General features: G+C 37.8%; 1 protein-coding gene and 1 pseudogene across 2 annotated transcripts in view; both read left to right on the forward strand.

The window, feature by feature from the left end:
• Nucleotides 1-19,030, forward strand: part of LOC148946789 (mitochondrial potassium channel-like) — a 34,789-nt gene extending 15,759 nt beyond the window's left edge. Inside the window, exons 2-4 of one of the 2 annotated variants that reach the window (XM_089097146.1) lie at nucleotides 4,399-4,688; nucleotides 8,425-8,582; nucleotides 17,868-19,030. In XM_089097146.1, coding sequence (XP_088953272.1) covers nucleotides 4,399-4,688; nucleotides 8,425-8,582; nucleotides 17,868-18,166 — 747 coding nt within the window. In that variant the 3' untranslated portion in view covers nucleotides 18,167-19,030. Of the gene's footprint in view, nucleotides 1-4,398; nucleotides 4,689-8,424; nucleotides 8,583-17,858 lie in introns of both variants that reach the window. The other variant, XM_089097145.1, reaches the window with a different exon arrangement.
• On the forward strand, nucleotides 10,062-11,436 carry LOC148946790 (52 kDa repressor of the inhibitor of the protein kinase-like; annotated as a pseudogene).
• Nucleotides 19,031-19,278: the final 248 nt, after the last annotated feature.

The raw sequence follows: 19,278 nt of genomic DNA on the forward strand, positions 1-19,278 counted from the left end.
GTACTTATCCTTGATAAGTTTGTGTTATTCAGAGTTTAGAGACTTGAAATAAACACTCAGGGGACACCAGCTTCATATAGGGAAAAAGACTATTCTGTTTGATTCTTAACTAAATGGTCCTTTTAAAAGTCCCAAACTAGTGACATCTCTGTACTGAACAAGATTATAGTTTATAAAAGTAAAAGCTTCAGTTATTGATATACAGTACACACAAAGGCCAAAGAAGGTGTTCAAGACTCATAACTTTGCTCAATCCTGATTTGTAGGCTATGGTTTTAAATAGTATAGAAAAAATGTTTGTTAAATTTGAAAGAAAAATCATAATATATGGTCTTAAAATCCAACTCAAATAATTGGAATGCGTTCAAAACCTAGAACCAAAGAAAAGTAGTGAAACCAAAATTAAGGGAAAACCACTCCAGGGTTAAGATGGTTCTAGGTGTTTGCCCCCAGGGGCATAGCGCCAGCATTTTTATAAGGGGGAGGGTGCAAGAATTTGATTCAAGCACTACTGAAGAAAAGTTACCATTTACCAAAGATGCTACTAGGTTAGATCCAAAATATTATACAGTACACAATAAGCAATAAACACACATTAAATAAATATAAAATTGACTACTGATGATCAAGCTTTTACTAAGATTATCAGCAATGAGTTGCTGCAGGCAACAGCAGTATTGTTTGAAAAAGCTTTTGCGTGGGCTAAGGTGTATTCCATATGCATTCAGCTTTTTCAGTAGGCTTCATCACTAGTGTTGCAGAACCTATCCCCCACTTCCCCAACCTCCCATCCCAGTACACAATGCTCTTATCTTATAGTTGAACCCAGCACCATTCTAACAACCCCATGTATTCTGATATTCAGTTGCACGCAATTTTGAACAGATTTTGGCTCTGTAAGATTAAATATGTTGTGCTAAATTTTTACTTTGCATGATTTGTTGAAATATTACCAATGACATTTTATTAAATTGATTTGGTAGTAGATTTGCTGCTTTATATTAATGAATAGCATTGGAATAAGTGGGGTACATAAAGCAAAAGCAAAATTACAGAATAATTCCAAGTTCTATTACATATAAATCCAAGTCTAATGTTATATTATAGCATGAACCTTATGATATTTCAAAACTAGATAAATGTACATATAAAATAAACTTTCAATACACATAGACTTGTTATGAAAATTGTAGTATTCTGCGTTTTTCTATATTAAATTCCTTTATCACTTTATCAAGGTCAATTTGTACTTCTCTTTCAATTGCCAACAGTGTAAGTGAAGATAATCTTTCTTACCCCATGGTGTTGCGGCAGTACATCTTCAACCGTCGAAGGCAAGAAACAGATCTTTCACATGACGCAGAATTCATAGGAATAGTGAAGTACAGTTTAAATAGATCAAATATCAGTGGAAACACACATTTCAAGTGTTTCTCAGCAAAAACAGATGCTCTTTCTGAAATGTTTTTATTTTTTTTATATCCTCAACTCCATAAAAACACTGTAACTCAGACATGCAGCATACAAAATCAAGATTATAGTATTTACAAAAAAGATTAAACTGTCTTTGTTCATTTTGTTTGTACCTAGCATTACGCTTAAGTTGTTCAAAACTTCGAAACTGTTTTCTTCGAGCCTGCTTTCAATCTCTGTAGTTAGAACATCAATAACAGGATACAACACTGTATTTTTGAAGAACTCTTGTGCTGTCACGTATGGAACTATTGTACCCCCACCGAATATCACTGGAACTTTACGTTTCCAGGGCAATTCAGGACCTCTAAAACTATATTTATTAGCCAATTCTGAGGTTTGAAGGCAATCATAAAGTGCCATTTGATGCCCACAACGTGTGCTTTTGACGGGTCAAAACAAGAGTGACGCATGGCAAAATACAGGAAATATATATAATTTGGATTATATATTTATATATTAGGGGGGGGGGTAACTATAGTGCAGTTTCAGTCAAAATGTGTTGACTACAATTATTCTACACATTATGAAGTAGGTCTAAGAATTGTTTTTCTTAACATATTTCCTTCTCAAACGCCTCAATTCTATACTTATAAAAAATTTAAGGAGGTGGGCACTTTTTTCTTCCTTTTTTTTATGAAAATGCCAAATAAAATTTTATTTCTGAAATCAAGGGATGGGGGAAATCCAGGAGGCGAATTCCCTCCCCATGATTGGCGCCACAGGAACTACTTTCAGTAGCAACAAAATCGTAATACCATTCAATACTCGGGATTTAGGTTCTTAGACCTTTGTAGGTATGAATCCCTTCAGCACTGCCCTATGGGATAGCCAAGACTAAGTTTGAAATTGTTCTTTAATCTAGCTTAAAACGCAAAATTAACATACCTTAGTCTAATTTAGATATTGAAAACAGTCAAAATTGTTTCTCACTATAATGTATTTCAAGCACTAGACCTGCTGACAAGAGCAAAATTCTCCTTGGTTGATGTAAACTTGATCTTGTATAAGAAGTAGATGGCCTATTTCCTTAATGATAAGACTTCAAAGGCAGTATATTTGTATAAATATTCATGAGTAATTGCAATGGACCACTATTTTTCGCGTTTTTTACATTAAAAATGAACTTGGGTTAATTAAAAAAAAATATCTGGTGGAAGTAAAGAGCGAATTTGAAGCTTAAAACGAGTAACAGTTTCAAAGTTACTCAATGAATTATAGTTTTTTCTCCAAATTATTGAGGGGGCAACTGCCCCCTCTTACCCCCTCCCCAGACAACGCCACTGTTATTACCCCCCCCCCCCGTGAAAAATACCCCCCACCCCCTGTGGAAAATAAGGTTTTCCAAATTTGAGAATTTTATTTGAGTTTTGCTTTTTTTTTAGTTTTGTTGAAAAGTGCTAAGAAAGAGAAAATGAGGAATTTACACACCATAAGTATCTTTAAAACGTAGAAAAAAAAGCGCAAATCTATTTTTTCTGAAAAGACTTCCGTATAAACTTCTGCAATTTTTGGGAGTAGAAGGGGTGCCAAATTAAAAAAAAAGAAGAAAAAATCTAGGCGAAAATCATCAAAACTAAGCAAAAAACTTATGGCACCAAAAAGTTTAAGAAGGTTTAGCTACTTCTGTGATGCTAAGTTTTGTGATAGGTGATCCAGAAATTCCTAACGAAAACATTTTGAAAGTCCTATTTTTATGGTATGTCTAATCCCAGTATGCTTTCCTTTAGAAACAACTCTGATACTTTTTCAGGAAACTCTAAACAATACTAAGGGCTTTTTTTTCAAGGACTTTGGTTTGAACATTAGGTAGGATCTTAGAGGCTGAAGTAGTAAGGGATATGCCTGATTGCGTTTCTCGAGTGACTGCAATCAACGTTTTATTTTGATTGTCGGGCCAGTGGTAATTCCAATCAAAACAAAAATTAGAGCTAGAATTTCTGCCTTTTAGATTTGAGACTGCAACCAATGCAAATACAGCTTTTCTAACTTAATAATCACAGATAATTATCACCTGTGAGAAACAATATTCTTCACTTTTTAGATGCGTTCCTAGCTTCAAAATCATGATCTAATTGCTCCAGAATACAACCATTGACAAAATAAAGCCACGTTTTCGTTCTGGCGTTTAAAGTCAAACCGGAAAGAAAATCAGCCAATGATACTTTTTTTTCCAATTCAGCATTGAAAAATGGAGTTTCAAATAGGCTAATTTGTTTGGTGTTTTGTCTTTAAAACGTTAAATGAGAACGTGGCTCACAAATAACCTGCTGTCTTGTCACTACAGAGGGAAATGTTGCTTATTTTCCTGAAATATTCACATGCTTGGACATGATTGCTCCATGGTTTAATAGTGATTGCATAGTTAGTGAGGCTATAATCTACCAAAAGTTGTAGCGGAATTTTTTTTTCTTGGATAAAGAGTGAAAATTTGGCAAACATTTCAACTTTTCAATATTTTCAATTTTGTGAAATTTTTTTCCTAAATTCCCAAATTTAAAGAGCCCGGTCCTTGGGCCTTCAACATTCCCCTGCCCCTCCTGCTACCTGACATGATGCACCTTGCTTGAGCCTGAATTATGCAATAGTTTTGAGTTTGCATAGTTGGAGATATAAGGTGAGCAAGTGTCTTAGAGAGGGGGGCAAACAATTTAAAAATGGGCATTGTCCCTCTCTCAGAAATTGACGCCCCCTTAATCCCCCTTATTTAAAAAAAAACATGATTGCAACAATATCTATGAACAAAACTAAGCTTGTTTAAGAAAAATGTACCAATTTGATCTGCAGGTCCACAATTTGCACAGCACCTACGAAGGGGTAACCAGCAGGCTGGTCATTCGTAAAAACTTGACAGTTTCCCTCCTCTTTATTAAGTTTGTGCTACTGCATAAAATGTAAAAATTATTCTCATCCTTTTTTTTACAGGCTGAAACAAGATTCATTGATGCACAGGAAAAAAGACGTTCTGTTCAAATGGCTTTAAATAGTATTCAAGAAAAACTGAAAGATATACATTTAGAATTGGACAGAACACCAAGAGGGGATGATAGATATTTGAAGCTTATTACTCAGGAGCACTCTATCATAAGAGAAGAACGGAAACTTCGTGATGAGGGGCTATTGTACGAAAAAAGTGAAAGAGATAATTTTAGTGCTCTTTCTAATGCTGTAAGGGATTCACACGAAAGAGAAAGAGCACAAGGTGAGCGAACCAAGTAAGTTTAATATTTGCCTGTTTTCTAATGTAAAGATGTGTTGTCCTACAAAATCAAGTTCTCCTTTGAATTTAAATACCATAACAACCAAGCCACCGTGTGCAGACCTAACTAAAATAAAAACCTTTGTGTAAATACATGAAAAGATAAGAACTTTTTATGAGGTAACAAGGATGGGATCTTAAAGAGGGCTAGGTGACCTTTTGCCTGCAGAATTGTCTGTTTGCTTTGTGTTCAAGTATTACATTGTACATTTCGCATTTCAATGGGTTCAAGAAAATTCTCACTAGATAACCAGTTGTGTTCAGTTCTTATTGGAAGTGGTTAGGGTGGTTAGAATTATAAACCTCCCACCCTGCCATTTTTGTCTACATTAAAAGTTAACAACATGGGCAAACAATTTTCCAAGTTGGTCATTATTTAGGGTATCCTGAATTCAAGTGAAGTTTAGCATACAATCGCTATACTTCTGCTTGGACAATGTTTAACGCAATTTCGGATACATTTAGGAAATTCACTCAGCAAACAAAATTTAACGAGGACGTATTAGATATAATCAATACTAAACTCATCCAATCATTAGTTTGTCAAAACAATCATAATGACTGGTTAAAATATGTCACTGGAATAGCAAATATCAAACGTATCTTTCGGTAATTGATAAAAATTACACACTACAAAGTCATGCTGGGCCATGGCTGTCAGAGGCTGTGGCTTGCCCTTGAAGGATTATTGACTTGTTAGAATCAGGAAAACGTTTGCGACGCTCTTTAACTACTTGCAGAGCAAATTGCATCTGGTCTTTATTTTTTGTTAGCAGCAAATTGTAGTCCTGCATAAGGGCAACTCCTCGTTCGGCTTTGTCATTCACCACTCGTAGTTCTCTGACGATTGCTTCAGCCTTCACATAGGATTCGTTATCCACCCAGGTCTCAAGATCTGTAGACAAGAAACTATCTGGAATAGAAAGGATATGGAAGAAGTTCCTTGTATTGTGTGTAACAAGGTCCTGTAGATTCTTGTTGGTGACTATAGTTTTGTCCACAGTGATTCGCTTCGGTGGGTCCTCCGTTCCTTCTCGGTAGAGTGCTTCGACCATTGCTCGTTCAGCTGCATCAACACCCTGTAAAAAATTGCCAGTCCTATCAGTTCTTCGCTAAGATACCATAGCTGCCCACACAGTTTCTTCAGTGCACCAGTTGCTTCTGGCAATCCACAAGTGTGGAGACTCTTCAGAAACATTAAATCATTGGCTGGTGCTGCTGTTGGCAGAGGAGAAAGGAACCACGATTTAACATCACTTGCTACACAAAAAACACAGAAGTTGCCCAGACCAGTGATTTACATGATCTGTCAGCTTGAAGCCAGAATCTCTGAACATGTATATTTTCAATGCATAAATCAGTCGTGCCATGAAACGAGCATGATGAAATGCTCCTGGTTTCCTGAACATCACACCACGAGCCGAAAGACCACAAATGAACAGCAGGGAAAGTCCGAGGAGCTCACGGTAATCTTCACGTTGGTGACAAATACCCAGCTGATCAGTCAAAAAGGTCTTCATATCATCCAGGGCCTCAACCAGAGTTACAGCAATGACCGGAACCCCCAACACCAGGCTTGTAATCAGCACACACAATGTTTGGCCAAAAGGCTTTGAACCGTTTGAACAGCTGGATGTCAGGGCCACTTGAAGGTCCCATTGTGATTATGAATGCCTCTTCCAGCATTAATTCATGGATGTGGTGTCTGCATGCAAGATATAGAACACTTCTACCAAGATGCTGTTCAAACAGAGTACAGGCACCTTTCATTCGACCGGTGTTGCTTAATGTTGCATCAAAGCTGTGAACCTTGATGCTGCCTACAATGCCCCGGTCAGACACTGTGTCCATCATTGTATCTGCCATGGTTTTACCAGTACCTTAAGCCAGCTTTGGAATACAAAGCAGTTGTTTTGTTCAGATCCAGAAACAATTATCGGTTGTTGGTCAACTTTTTCATCTCCAGTGAGGTCTTCCATAAGCTTTCCATCCAAGTGAAGAACCATTGGCTTCTGGGGATTGAAATCAGACTTCAACTGAGATGAAAATATGACACGATGCTTCTGACAGTACATCTTATAGAGGATCTGCTGATACTGAAATCCTGAACGTTGTGACCTGTTGCTTGAATTATTGGGGTAATGACCTGAACTGCTTGCCTGTCACTTGTCTTTTTGCGGTCTAGGGATGACAGGAGTGCAGGAGTTAAATTCTTAGTTCTTCCACGTTTTGTTTTGGTGTACATGGTTCTTTGGTGGCTTCACTGCCGATTCTTTGTAATACTTCCATGTCTGCATCATCATTACTAGAAGACGAATCAGAAGACTCTAATAACACAGTTCGATTCAGATTTGCTATGTCAAGTTGCTGTTTCGTCTTCAAGTGAAACTGGCTTTTTTGTTTATTTTCCTGTACTTTTTCCTTTTTTGTAAGAGACATGTCAACCCCTTCCATAACCCCACGCCTTCCTTTATCCCGCTAGTCCAACAAGAATGGCTTATCTTCCTAAATTTTGATGAGCTGTAACTCGTCCTGGTGAGCTACGTCAAACATTGAAAGCTTCCTTAAATTCATCCTCAATGGCTATGTGAGTTGCTGTCCTTCTCGCTTTGTTTTTCTTCAACCCTTCCCATCTCTGCACTAAAGCTTCAAGTTGGGCAACTGCATGATCACTCCGGCGCATGGGCATTCTAGCTTTCTCCCAGAAAATTTGAACATCTTTAATCACTGATACTGCTGCCTCATGTTTAGTCTTGGCTACTTTCAGCTTTGTGGCAAAGAGCCTTAGAACATCACCAATCGATAGCAATTTTGAACCATATAGATCTTCCAAAGCTGAACCAAGCCAGGTACACTTCCTTTTTACTGCATGTGGATGTAGAAATTGCCATGACCGATTGTAAAACAAAATAATTTATGTGAAAATGTACAAACACCTAATTGATTATTAATATATTACCCTGAATCCCTTCAGTTATCTCTTTGTATAACACATAACACCAGTTTCGTGTTAGAATTCACAATAAATACACAATTAACTAATAATTATATGCCCTGAACAATGATTTTCTTTATATACACCCGATTTCTATAACATTCGAGTATAATCCAAATTCGGGTGCTTTAAGCATACCCAAACATGAAGTTATCCTAAAAATAAATGACATTTTTTTTTCTATCATAGAAGAATAGTTTAGGATGGTGGGAGGCAGGAAAAAAAAATTTTTTTTTGATATATACATAAGGACCAACCTAGTAGTTGTAGTAGGACTCTTTTAGAGGACTTTTAGAGGTCTTTTAGAGGTATTTACAGCCGTAGTTTTAGGAAAAGGTCGTAAAATCATTTCTTCTGGCTGGATTTGAAATATAAAAGAGAAAACGAAACCAAAAGGAAACAAAAAAGGTTTGGGCAAAAATGTCGGAAAACATGTGTTCAAATCTCTTTATAGGGTTCGGGGGTCAGATGAAATTATTCTCTGAGACTGCATCAAAAATGTCCAGCCCAGAAAATTTGTAAAATTTTAACCCTGAAAAGCCCCCCCCCCCTCCCTCTTTTGAATGTGCACACCAAAAGTGTCAATAATGTTCTTGACTGTTTGTTGAGACAAGTGAGAAAGAGGTTGTTTTTTTCACCTTAATTGCAAATTTTACAATATTATAAATATATTTTCTAATTTTGATAATAATTTTAGGTATTGGTCGATCATGGGATCAATTTTGGGAACTGTTGTTGGTCTTTTTGGCTCTTCTGCTATCAATCGAATGCGAATGAAGGAAATCAAAGAACTTGTTGTCGAAGCGGCTGGAAGTAGAAATGATTTAACTCTCCAACTTCATGATATTGTACAACGTAAGTTGACAACCAACTCAGCAAGATAACTAATCTATAGAACGATTCATAAATAATTTATCAGAAATACATTTTCGCTAATAAGTAATAACTTTGAACTAACCAATGTCCTCTCTGGGCCCCCCCCCCCACCGTTTCTCAACCAAGAAGCTGTCTGTTCCCTAATATTAAGATCTGAAAAATTGCTGTCCGAGAATCTGACACAATTACTTGTGCTAATTACTTATGTATATACACAGATTTCTCAACTGTCAATTGTTCTTGGTGTAATTGATTTAACGTAAGCTTATACCACGGATCACAGCATTGATTGGATTTTGGATGAATAACGTCCCTAATTCTTGACTCTTTGCACTTGACTCTTGACGCTTTTAGTGAAAAAAAGTATACCCCCCGTGAAGAGGGCAAAGCTCTCAATGCCCCAGGGACGTACGCAGGAGGGGTGGCTCCGGGCCCGTACCCCCCCCCCCCCCCCGAAATCTCACGATTTTTTTATTTCCCCATAATTTTCTGATACTTCTCACAGAATAAGGGATAGTGGCTAATTACTGATCTAGACATAATATGTTAACCGTTTTCGATGATTTTTCGGCCTGCAATCACCCAATTGGGTCACCAGCATAGTTATGCCATTTCCTGTCCAACTTCTCACCCTCTGTCAAGCAATCTTTGAGCTATCAGTTATCTTTTAAAGTTCATCTGTTCGTGGGTGGTCCTTCTCTAGGGGATGAAGCGGTCATTCTTGCAATTAAACCCAGCCTTTTCAGTTGACAGTCTAAAACCAAGTGTTGCTAAAGATAGGACAAGTGTGAAAATGTCGAAAAAACAACATAGTGTTCTCCAGCTTTGGGGTAAAAAACGACGAATTAGTGAGGTTGACTCTGAAAAAAGTGGCAATAGTGATCAGCTGAGCATTGCCGTTGCGACTGAACTTCGACTTCAGCTCAAGAATCAATACCAAATGCTGAAATAGTAGCAGTCAAACGTGATGAAATAAACGTTGAGCTTGACATTAGAACCTATTTTGAAAGAAGAGGTTTGGTTTCCAATGAAACAGAGTATAACTTACTGAAAAGACATTTTAAACCAAACAAGGACTATCCTTTCCAGGTTTATGTCACAGGCTCAAAAAGAAGGAAGTTTCAAGTTAGTTGGATGGATAAATACGCTTGGCTAGTATTTTCTTCAATGAAAAATGGTATTGCAAATATTGTGCTTTGTTTGCTTGGGATCAAGCCGGAAGGGAGTATCACCAAAAATGAGGGCAGCTTGTCATGGAGCCTCGCGTGAACTGGAAAAAACGCCCTGGTAGACTTTTCTAAACATCAGTCAAACTCCTACCATAAAGATGCTGTTGTTAGGGGGAAAAGTTTTCTGACAACTGTGAGCAGGTGAAAGTCTTCTATAGTGGAAGTCTTGAATACTCAGAAAAGAAATGAAACAGAAATAAACAGGAAACGGCCTCATCTCATCATAGAAATGGTGCTGTTGTGTGGACAGCAAGGACTTGCGCTGCGTGGGGACGAGGACTCTGGGAAATTGACCTTCGTAGAGCCTGTAAAAAACGATGGAAATTTTTGGACCTTGCTACGCTGTCGGATGAAAGACAATCCAATAATGAAATAGGTGTTTGAGAAAAGTGTGGGCAATGCCTGGTACTGTAGCCCCATAATTCAGAATGAACTAGTTGATATCTGTGGACAGCTAATTACTGGAAAGATTGTTGATCAAGTGAGATCGGCTCGTTTTTTCACCATCCTGGCAGACGAGACAACCGACATATCAAGGCAGGAACAAATGGCTCTTGGGCTTCGATTTTTGGATAGCGAAACTTTTCAGATCAGGGAAGAGTTTATCGAGTTTGCTATTGTTGAAGACTTGTGAGGTGAAAGCCTCGGTCTATTTATCCTAAGTCGAATGGAGAAACTTGGTCTCGATATGAAACTATGCAGGGGACAAGGGTATGATGTGGCTGCAAACTTGAATGGGCATTTGTCAGAAGCCCAGGCTTTTATCTCGAACAAATATCCACTCGCCAAGTATGTTCACTGTGTCGCGCACTCCTTGAACTTGGTATTGACAGACTCGAACAATATCCCTGATATCAAGCACTGTATGATGGTTATTTGTGAAACAGTTAATTTCTTTCACTTCGGTGCCAAGCGAAGCGCTGTCTTCAAAACTTACACTGAAGTCAATCTGAAAGAAGTGTGCGAAACTCGATGGGTCGAAAGACACAATTCGATATCAAAGCAGTTAGTTGTTCCGATCTTTAAGGCCCTAGAAGACATAGAGACAAATGGGGGCTCCGTGGTGTTGTCAAAAGTCTGGTCAATAGCATCCTGAGCTTGGACTATGTAGTGACCCTAATTGGGATGAATTCTTTCTGGGGCACACAGTGAATTTGCTTAACTGCTGCTTTCAGAAAATATCGATATGGCCATGTACATTCAGTGTGTCGAAAGTGAGACAAAATTTCTCTCAGCTGTTTTCGGAAGTCACGTGCATACGCCAAGGACTGGAAATCACCATTGCCATGTCACGAAAGAGAAATGTTGTCAGCATCCCATATGATATTCCTCCAGAAAAACACATAGAATTTTACCATGGAGTTTCCCTTTTCATCCCATTCGTGGACCAACTCATACAATCACTCGAATCTCGATTCACAAAGCACAGAGTTATTCTGAAAGGCCTCAGCGGAATCCTGCCATCTTTTATCGTAAAAGAGCCTATTGGCGATGTAAAAGAATTGATCAAGTTATATGCCTCAGATCTAACGTGCTCGGATTCAGTGGCGTCATTTCATTCTGAGCTAAGGGGGGGGGCTAAGCAACCTCTGTGGGCCCCCTAAATTGTCTGGCTCATAGTTGTTGAAGATCAGTATTTCTTCACAGTGGTTAGCACAGGTCTCTCCCAAAATCAACTAATAATAGTAAGAAGCAATTTAAAGGGGCTTAATGAATACAGAGAGAACTTAAGTTGGAAAGTAATTTACAGTTTTATTGCAACACTGGGAACGGAAAGGTCTCATTTTTCAAATAATATCAACCATAGCCTTGAAGTCCAACAATTTTACAAGAGCCTTCTCACTAAATATCAACATCAGATCACTGAGCCTTCTGTCGCAGTTGATCTTAATTAGGTTTTAATCAGGCTTAGTGTAGAAAAGAATCTCTCATTATTAGCCGTTGTGATAGACTGACTAATGAAGATTTGCATATTGAATTCAGACAATCTCGAAGTTACAAGGAATCTTTTGGCTTATTGGCTAATACTACTACTACTACTACTACTACTAACAACTCACCGCAGCACCAAGCCGCCTGAGGCCAACACAGCTACGCACGCTCCTCCTACACCCCAATCTATTCAAAGCCTCCCTTTTTACACCCGCCCACGAATTTCCCATTTCCTTTAAATATTTCTTTATGACGTCCTCCCACCCCAGACGGGGACGACCTTCTTTGCGTTTAGCCCTAGACAGTTGGCCGAAAAGAACAATCTTCGGCAATCTGTCATCCTTCATCCGCACAACGTGCCCTAGCCACCTCGACCTTTCTTTCATTATAGCCTTACAGAGCAGTATTGAACCAGATTTTTCGCATAGCCTATTGTTTGAAATACGGTGAGTCAGCCAGGTACCCAGAGCAATCCTTAAGCGATTTCTCTGTAAAACATCTAGCAAATCTTCATCTGTTTTTCGGAGCCTCAATGCTTCAGAGCCATATTTGGCCATTGTCATCATTGTAGCTTTTAATATTCTAATCTTGGTTTGCAGGCTCATCTTCCAATTCTTCCAAACTTTTTTTTTTAACTGTGAAAAAACACCCTGAGCCTTGGGTATTCTACTTGTAACATCTTCACTGCTCCCACTATCTTTACTAATAATGCTACCAAGGTAAGTGAAGCTGCCCACCTGATCAATCTTTTCATTACCCAACGTCACCTTTTCTTCTTCACTAATTCTTAGCCTTAGTGACTTAATCTTCTTACCATTCATTTTCAAACCTATTCTAGCACTCTGAACTCGCAAAACCTCTAAAATTTCATTCATTTTGCTCACACTTTCATCTAAGATGCTTAAATCATCAGCATAATCCAAGTCCAGGAGAATTTTTCCTCCCCATTTCATTCCGTGGTCTCCCATTGCCTTTCCTGTGCTCCTTAAAACAAAGTCCATCAAAATAATCGTCTATATATCTTCTCAAAGGATCCGTTTGCGAGGCCAACAGAGTTGTGTCAATATAAGCTTCTTTTTAATATACTGCTACACTAGCTAGTTGGCTAGTGTTGAAAAAGGGCGGTTAATCGACATGTATCGCAGAGATTGACTCTAATAGTGGAAGAGCATTCATGAAGCTGCTTTCAAACTTGGAGCACAATCTGTCTGGCTAGTCTCCTTTTTATAGTCAAAAGTGATTGGAGGGCAACTAATCCCCCTCTCACGCCCACCATTTCTCAAAAAAATGCAATCAAAATTTTGAGATATCCATTTTGTTAATCGTAGTTGAAAGGTCCGTAAATTATGTCTTTGAGGATTACACTCCCCCACAGTCTTCAGAACAAGGGTTGTAAGTCATACCCTGGGGGATTGTAAGGATTTTATAGAAAGTGTTGTCGTAGAAACTTCAAAAGGGGCTCATGTGATTTCAAATTGAAAGGGCTAGTGCCCTTTTTAATAGTCGAAAGCTATTGGGGGGCAATTAACCCCCCTCTCACACCTACCATTTCCCCAAACACATCCAATCAAAATTTTGAGAGAGCCATTTTTTTCAACTTTGTTGAAAGTTCTGGAAATTAGGTTTTTGAGGATGAGGTCCCCCCTCCCCTCACAGCCCTCAGGGAAAGGGTTTCAAGTTAGGCTCTGGGGGTATATAAGGTTTTTATAGAAAATGTTGTCGTAGAAACTTCAAAAAGGGCTCGTTCGATTGGAAATTGAAAGGCTAGTGCCCTTTTTATAGTTGAAAGTGATGGGAGGGCATCTAACCTCCCTCTCACGCCCACCTTTTCTCCGAACACATCCAATCATAATTTTGAGATAGCCAATCTGTTCAACGTAGTTGAAAGGTCCAGAAATGATGTCTTTGAGAATGACAATCCCCCACAGTCCTCAGAACAAGGGTTGTAAGTCATACCCTGGGGGCTTGTAAGGATTTTATAGAAAGTGTTGTTGTAGAAACTTCAAAAAGGGCTCATGCGATTTCAAATTGAAAGGGTTAGTGCCCTTTTTAATTGTCGAAAGTGATTGGAGGGCACCTAACCCCCCTCTCACACCTACAATTTCCCCCAACACATCCAATCAACATTTTGAGATAGCCAATTTGTTCAACGTTGTTGAAAGTCCGTGAACTTAGGTCTTTGAGGATGACACCCCCCCCCCCAAATCCCTCAGGGCAAGGGTTTTAAGTTAGGCCCTGGGGGCATATAAGTTTTTATATAAAGCGTTGTTGTATAAACTTCAAAAAGGGCTCATTCGATTGGAAATTGAAAGGGCTAGTGCCCTTTTTATAGTTGTAAGTGATCGGAGGGTATCTAACCTCCCTCTCACGCCCACCATTTCTCCGAACACATTCAATTAAAAGTGTCAGATAGCCAATCTGTTCAGCGTAGTTGAAAGGTCCAGAAATTATGTCTTTGAGGATGACAAACCCCCCACAGCCCCCAGGGCAAAGGTTGTAAATTATGCCCAAGGGCCAAATAAGGTTTTTATGGAAAGCGTTGCCATGGAAACTTAAAAAAGGGCTCATTCAATTGAGAATTGAGAGGGCTAGTGCCTTTATTAACAGTCAAAAGCTGATCGGAGGGCGAATGCCCCATCCCCACACCCATCATTTCCCCAAACACTTCCGATCAACCTTTAGATGTAGCCGTTTTTTTAAATGTAGTTGAAGAGTCCGGAAATTATGTCTTCGAGTTTGAACCCTCCCCCCCCCCACAGCCCTCAGGCTAAGGTTGTAAGTTACTCCCTCTGGGCATGTAAGGTTTTTAGAGAAAGTGTTGTCATATAAACTTCAAAAAGGGTTCATTTGAGCGGAAATTGAGAGGGCATTTGCCGTTTTTAATAGTCGAAAGTAATCGGAGGGAAAATCACGACCGTCATTTCCCCAAACACATCCAATCATAATTTTGAGATAGCCAATCTGTTCAACGTAGTTGAATGGTCCAGAAATGATGTCTTTGAGGATGACAACCCCCCCCCCCAGCCTTCAGGGTAAGGGCTGTAAGTTATGCCCTGGTGGCATGTAATTTTTTTTAATAGAAAGTGTTGTCGTAGAAACTTCAAAAAGGCTCATTTGATTGGAAATTGAAAGGGCTAGTCCCCTTTTTATAGCCAAAAGTGATTGGAGGACAACTAACCTCCTTCTCATGCCCACCATTTCTCAAAACACATCCAATCAAAATTTGCGATCGCCATTTTGTTAAACGTAGTTGAAAGGTCCGGAAATTATGTCTTTGAGGATGACTATCCCCCACAAACCTCAGAGCAAGGGTTGTAAGTTATACCCTAGGGCATATCAGGACTTTATAGAAAGTGTTGCTGTAGAAACTTCAAAAAGGGCTCATGCGATTTCAAATTGAAAGGGCTAGTGCCCTTTTTAATAGTCGAAAGTGATTGAAGGGCAACTTACCCCCCTCTCACACCTACCTTTTCCCAAACAAATCCAATCAAAATTTTGAGATAGCCATTTTGTTCAACGTTGTTGAAAGTTCTGGAAATTAGGTCCTGGAATATCAAGTCAAACCTAAAACAAAATTAAAGCCTTTGAAGATCAGAGTGTCATTTGTGCTTTATTGGAAACAGTGTCTTTTCAAGCAGTATGTTCTCATTGCTAGCCCCCTCCCCCCTCTAATCCCCCTGGATAATCTTAGTTGTTCATTAGAAGGGAAATTGAAAGTTATGCTCATCCGTTTAATTCAGAGGCAGTGCTATAGCGTTGTCTATAGTAAACAGTCATAAGGCCTCAATGTATTATTATTTATTTCTTGTTTTTTTTCTGAGAGGCACTTCATATGGAAGGGGGGGGTTGTATAAACTTAGGAGGGGGCTTATTCAATTACAAATTAAAAGTTCTAGTGCCCTTTTTGTGATTCAAAAGTGATTGTAGAGCATCCACAAGCTCCTCCTCCTGTAGAGATTGTAGAGCAGCAATCAGCCCACCCCCTCCTTGCCCCAATTATGGGCTCCTTTTCCTTGACAATAGTCAAAACTTTGTAATTGTCTTTTTTTTCAAACTAAGTAGCTTTGTCTCCAGAGAGGCCATACCCCCACAACCTCGGGGAAAGGATTGTATATTATGCAATTTATCCATTGTTTACATGTAGGATTAATCATAAGGAAAAGGGGAAATTTTTGATTCTGGGTGCTTCCAAGAAGGCGAAGAATTAAAATAAAATTTGAAATAATGTCTCAGCTTATAATACTTACTCTACAGAGTAATTTCCTGTCATTTATACTACTTTATCTTCCGTGAAAGACCGAAAATATGCTAAAGGGAGTGGGCTGTAATGCCCAGAAACAGTTTGACATTTTAGTTGCAAAAAAGACCATTTTTTAATCTTTGCTTCGCTATAGATGGATTCGTATGGGTTTCTTGGCCACTTAATGTTTTAAAATTAAACATTTATTTATCAAAAACATCTTTGTTAGATAATAAGCAAACCCCGAAGGCTAAGTGGGAGGGGGGATTGGGCTTAGGGAGATTTAAAAGTTATATAGTTGTAACTGAAAGAGAACGAAACAAAACTCTTAAAGGTGTTCGTTGGTATATACTGTAAATAGGATTTTTCAGGCTTGCACTTTCATCAAAATTTCCAGACCGTTGTGAGGTTTCACATATTTTTCGTAGAATTTCTTTTATTATATTTTTTAAATATTCCCTTCCCCCTCGGGAGCAGAATATTGCCCACTGCTCTAAAGATAAATAAATCATGTTTCTTTTAAGCTTTAAATCGTTCCCAGTTTCAGTGGAACACTTTCTTACTGTTTAATTTTATTTGTTTTTTTAATCTTGTTCCAAAAAACTTCAAACTAAGTAAATAACAAATGAAAAAAAGAAATCAAAAGGTAGTGTTTTTCATATTTGTATCCTCTCAAGCCCTCGCTCTTAATGCTGAAAATATACTTACGCTGAGTGGATTGTCAGAGATAAATTCACCAAGAGCTGATCATAGTCTCCTTCCTGTAGAAAAATCAAAGTTTCCGTATTTTTAATTTTTCAAATATAATTTTTTTAAATTACGTTTTGTTCTTTTGTGTTTTGTTTTGAAGTTTTTAGAATTCAGCATAGATCAAATTGAATTCAAAATAAACGAATTTGCTTGCGAAAGATGATGACATCTATTAGTTGAATCATAATTGCCTAAAGAAGAATAAAATCATAGTCTCCTCCCTGTAGAAAAATCAAAGTTTCCGTATTTTGAATTTTTCAAATGTAATTTTTTAAAATTACGTTTTGCTCTTTTGTGTTTTGTTTTGAAGTTTTTAGAATTTAGCATTCAAAATAAACGAAATTGCTTGCGAAAGATGATGACAGCCATTAGTTGGATCATAATTGCCTAAAGAGGAATAAAATCATAGTCTCCCCCTGTAGAAAAATCAAAGATTTCGTATTTTGAATTTTTCAAATATAATTTTTTTAAATTACGTTTTGTTCTTTTGTGTTTTGTTTTGAAGTTTTTAGAATTTAGCATAGATCAAATTGAATTCAAAATAAACGAATTTGCTTGCGAAAGATGATGACATCTATTAGTTGAATCATAATTGCCTAAAGAAGAATAAGTTTAATTGCTGGTTGACCAATCCAAGTGATTCTCAATTTTCCGTCATTCTTAACTTTTATACTATGTGATACGCTGTTGCTTAGCCCTTCCATTATCTTAAGGATATGGATATTAATTCGTTGCCAATCAAATTTTAGCGCATGAATCAAGCAGTTACTTATCTCAGATATCACAGACATAGTAACACTTTCTTCGTTTTTTTCTAGATGTTTTTATTTAAGTAATGCTAAGATTAATGTTCTTTATTAGTGATTTTGGAAAGTTAATTCATCCCTTTGATCATTTTCTATTTTGTTTTGCTCTATGATATATCAGGTCTCCATATTTCATGGGCCCAAATTTTATTTGATAAATAGCGTTTTTTATTATCAGTAACTGTGAAATATACATAACATAAAAGGGAAATAACAAGAAATATACATAACACAGTGAAATATACATAACATAAAAGGGAAATAACAAGAAAAAGAAATGTATTTAATGAACTTTTAGGTTCTCCAGGAAGCTCTGGTATGAAAATAGATTCACAAACACTATTAGAAGACTGTGTTCGTCGTGCTATGGTTGATTTAACTGCATCTTTAAAGGACTACAAAGTGGAAACGGAAAAGGTTATAATCGACAAATTTAGTGATATTAATGAATGCCTTGACTTTAATCTAAGTTTGAGAAGGACCAACAATGCATCAAATAACATACTAGATGGTGATACTAGTAACACACTTCAAAAAGTTGCACTTGTAACTTCTACATTGACTTTAATTTTAGTTGCTGTGATCAGTGCTAAGATTTTCAGCTAAAATAGTATAAAATAAGCTGGAGGAGATATAGTGCTTTCAGAGGTGTTAAGAGAAAATAAGATAATAGAACTGGTGGTTTAAGTGCGAGATTTGAATCCCACCCACCTGAAAATATTTGTAAGTCAATTTTGTGAAGGGAAAATTTGTTTATGTTAGTCTGCAAGGATGATTTTCAATATTATTAATAATAGTGTCTCATGAAATGTTAATTCGTAAAAATTGAGACATTTTCTTATTGTAGTTTGTATTGTAGTTTGTGGTAAATATGTTAGCATTACTGTTTCGCAGCAATTGCTTAATGGCCGCCATCATTAAGACCTTTGTCGTTACTGGGACCGTTAAGGAATTTGTTACATTGGGCTAGTCTTGGTTCGCAGCGGCACTGCGCTCCTCCTTCCCCTTCTCCTTCTCCCTACTAAATGTGTGATCCCTCCTGAAACCATTGAAAAGCGTGAGAATAGTATTATTCTGGTTAGTCGAATTTTTAGTTTTGTGGCTTTTTAAAACAAAATTATAAATTGGTCTAAGCGTATTTTAGCATTGTTTTCACTTTTTTAATTTTTTTTCCTGGTGCACAAGTTCTGTATTTTTAGGTGTTTGGGAAAATTGGTTGAACGCAGAGACAGGGGAGAGGAGAACATTCAATAAACTTCATTTGGCGTTAATTTCAGTTAATGCTGATTAGAACAAATCTGAGGAGTGTGATTAGCCTTTGTTATAATCTCAAAATTGGTCAAAGCATGTTTTAGTATTGTAGTTTTCTGGTGCTCTGGAGTGTGCTGTCTATCAGGGTGTTGGGATTACAGGCATGGGCGCCCATAAGGGGGGGGGGGGTTCAAGGGGCGCCCCCTTGGCTGAATGATGCTGCCTTATTTTTATATTTTTGTTCTGAGATTTCTATTATATAGCATGAAAAGTGCCAATTAGACAAGGTTTGCCCCCCCCCCTGAAATTCAGCTTATGGGCACCCATGATTACAGGTTTACATAACTGGAATTATAACTAAGTATCATCATTTCTTCTACATTGGAAGAATACCTTAAGAGCATGTTTACGCTCAAAAATGTGGAATCTTCTGCATTTTAATGTTTTTGATAATTTTCTTGGTTCAG

The sequence above is a fragment of the Artemia sp. Qi Xiang Cuo genome, chromosome 11, assembly GCF_049724085.1.
Source record: "Artemia sp. Qi Xiang Cuo chromosome 11, ASM4972408v1, whole genome shotgun sequence".
Taxonomy (NCBI): domain Eukaryota; kingdom Metazoa; phylum Arthropoda; class Branchiopoda; order Anostraca; family Artemiidae; genus Artemia; species Artemia sp. Qi Xiang Cuo.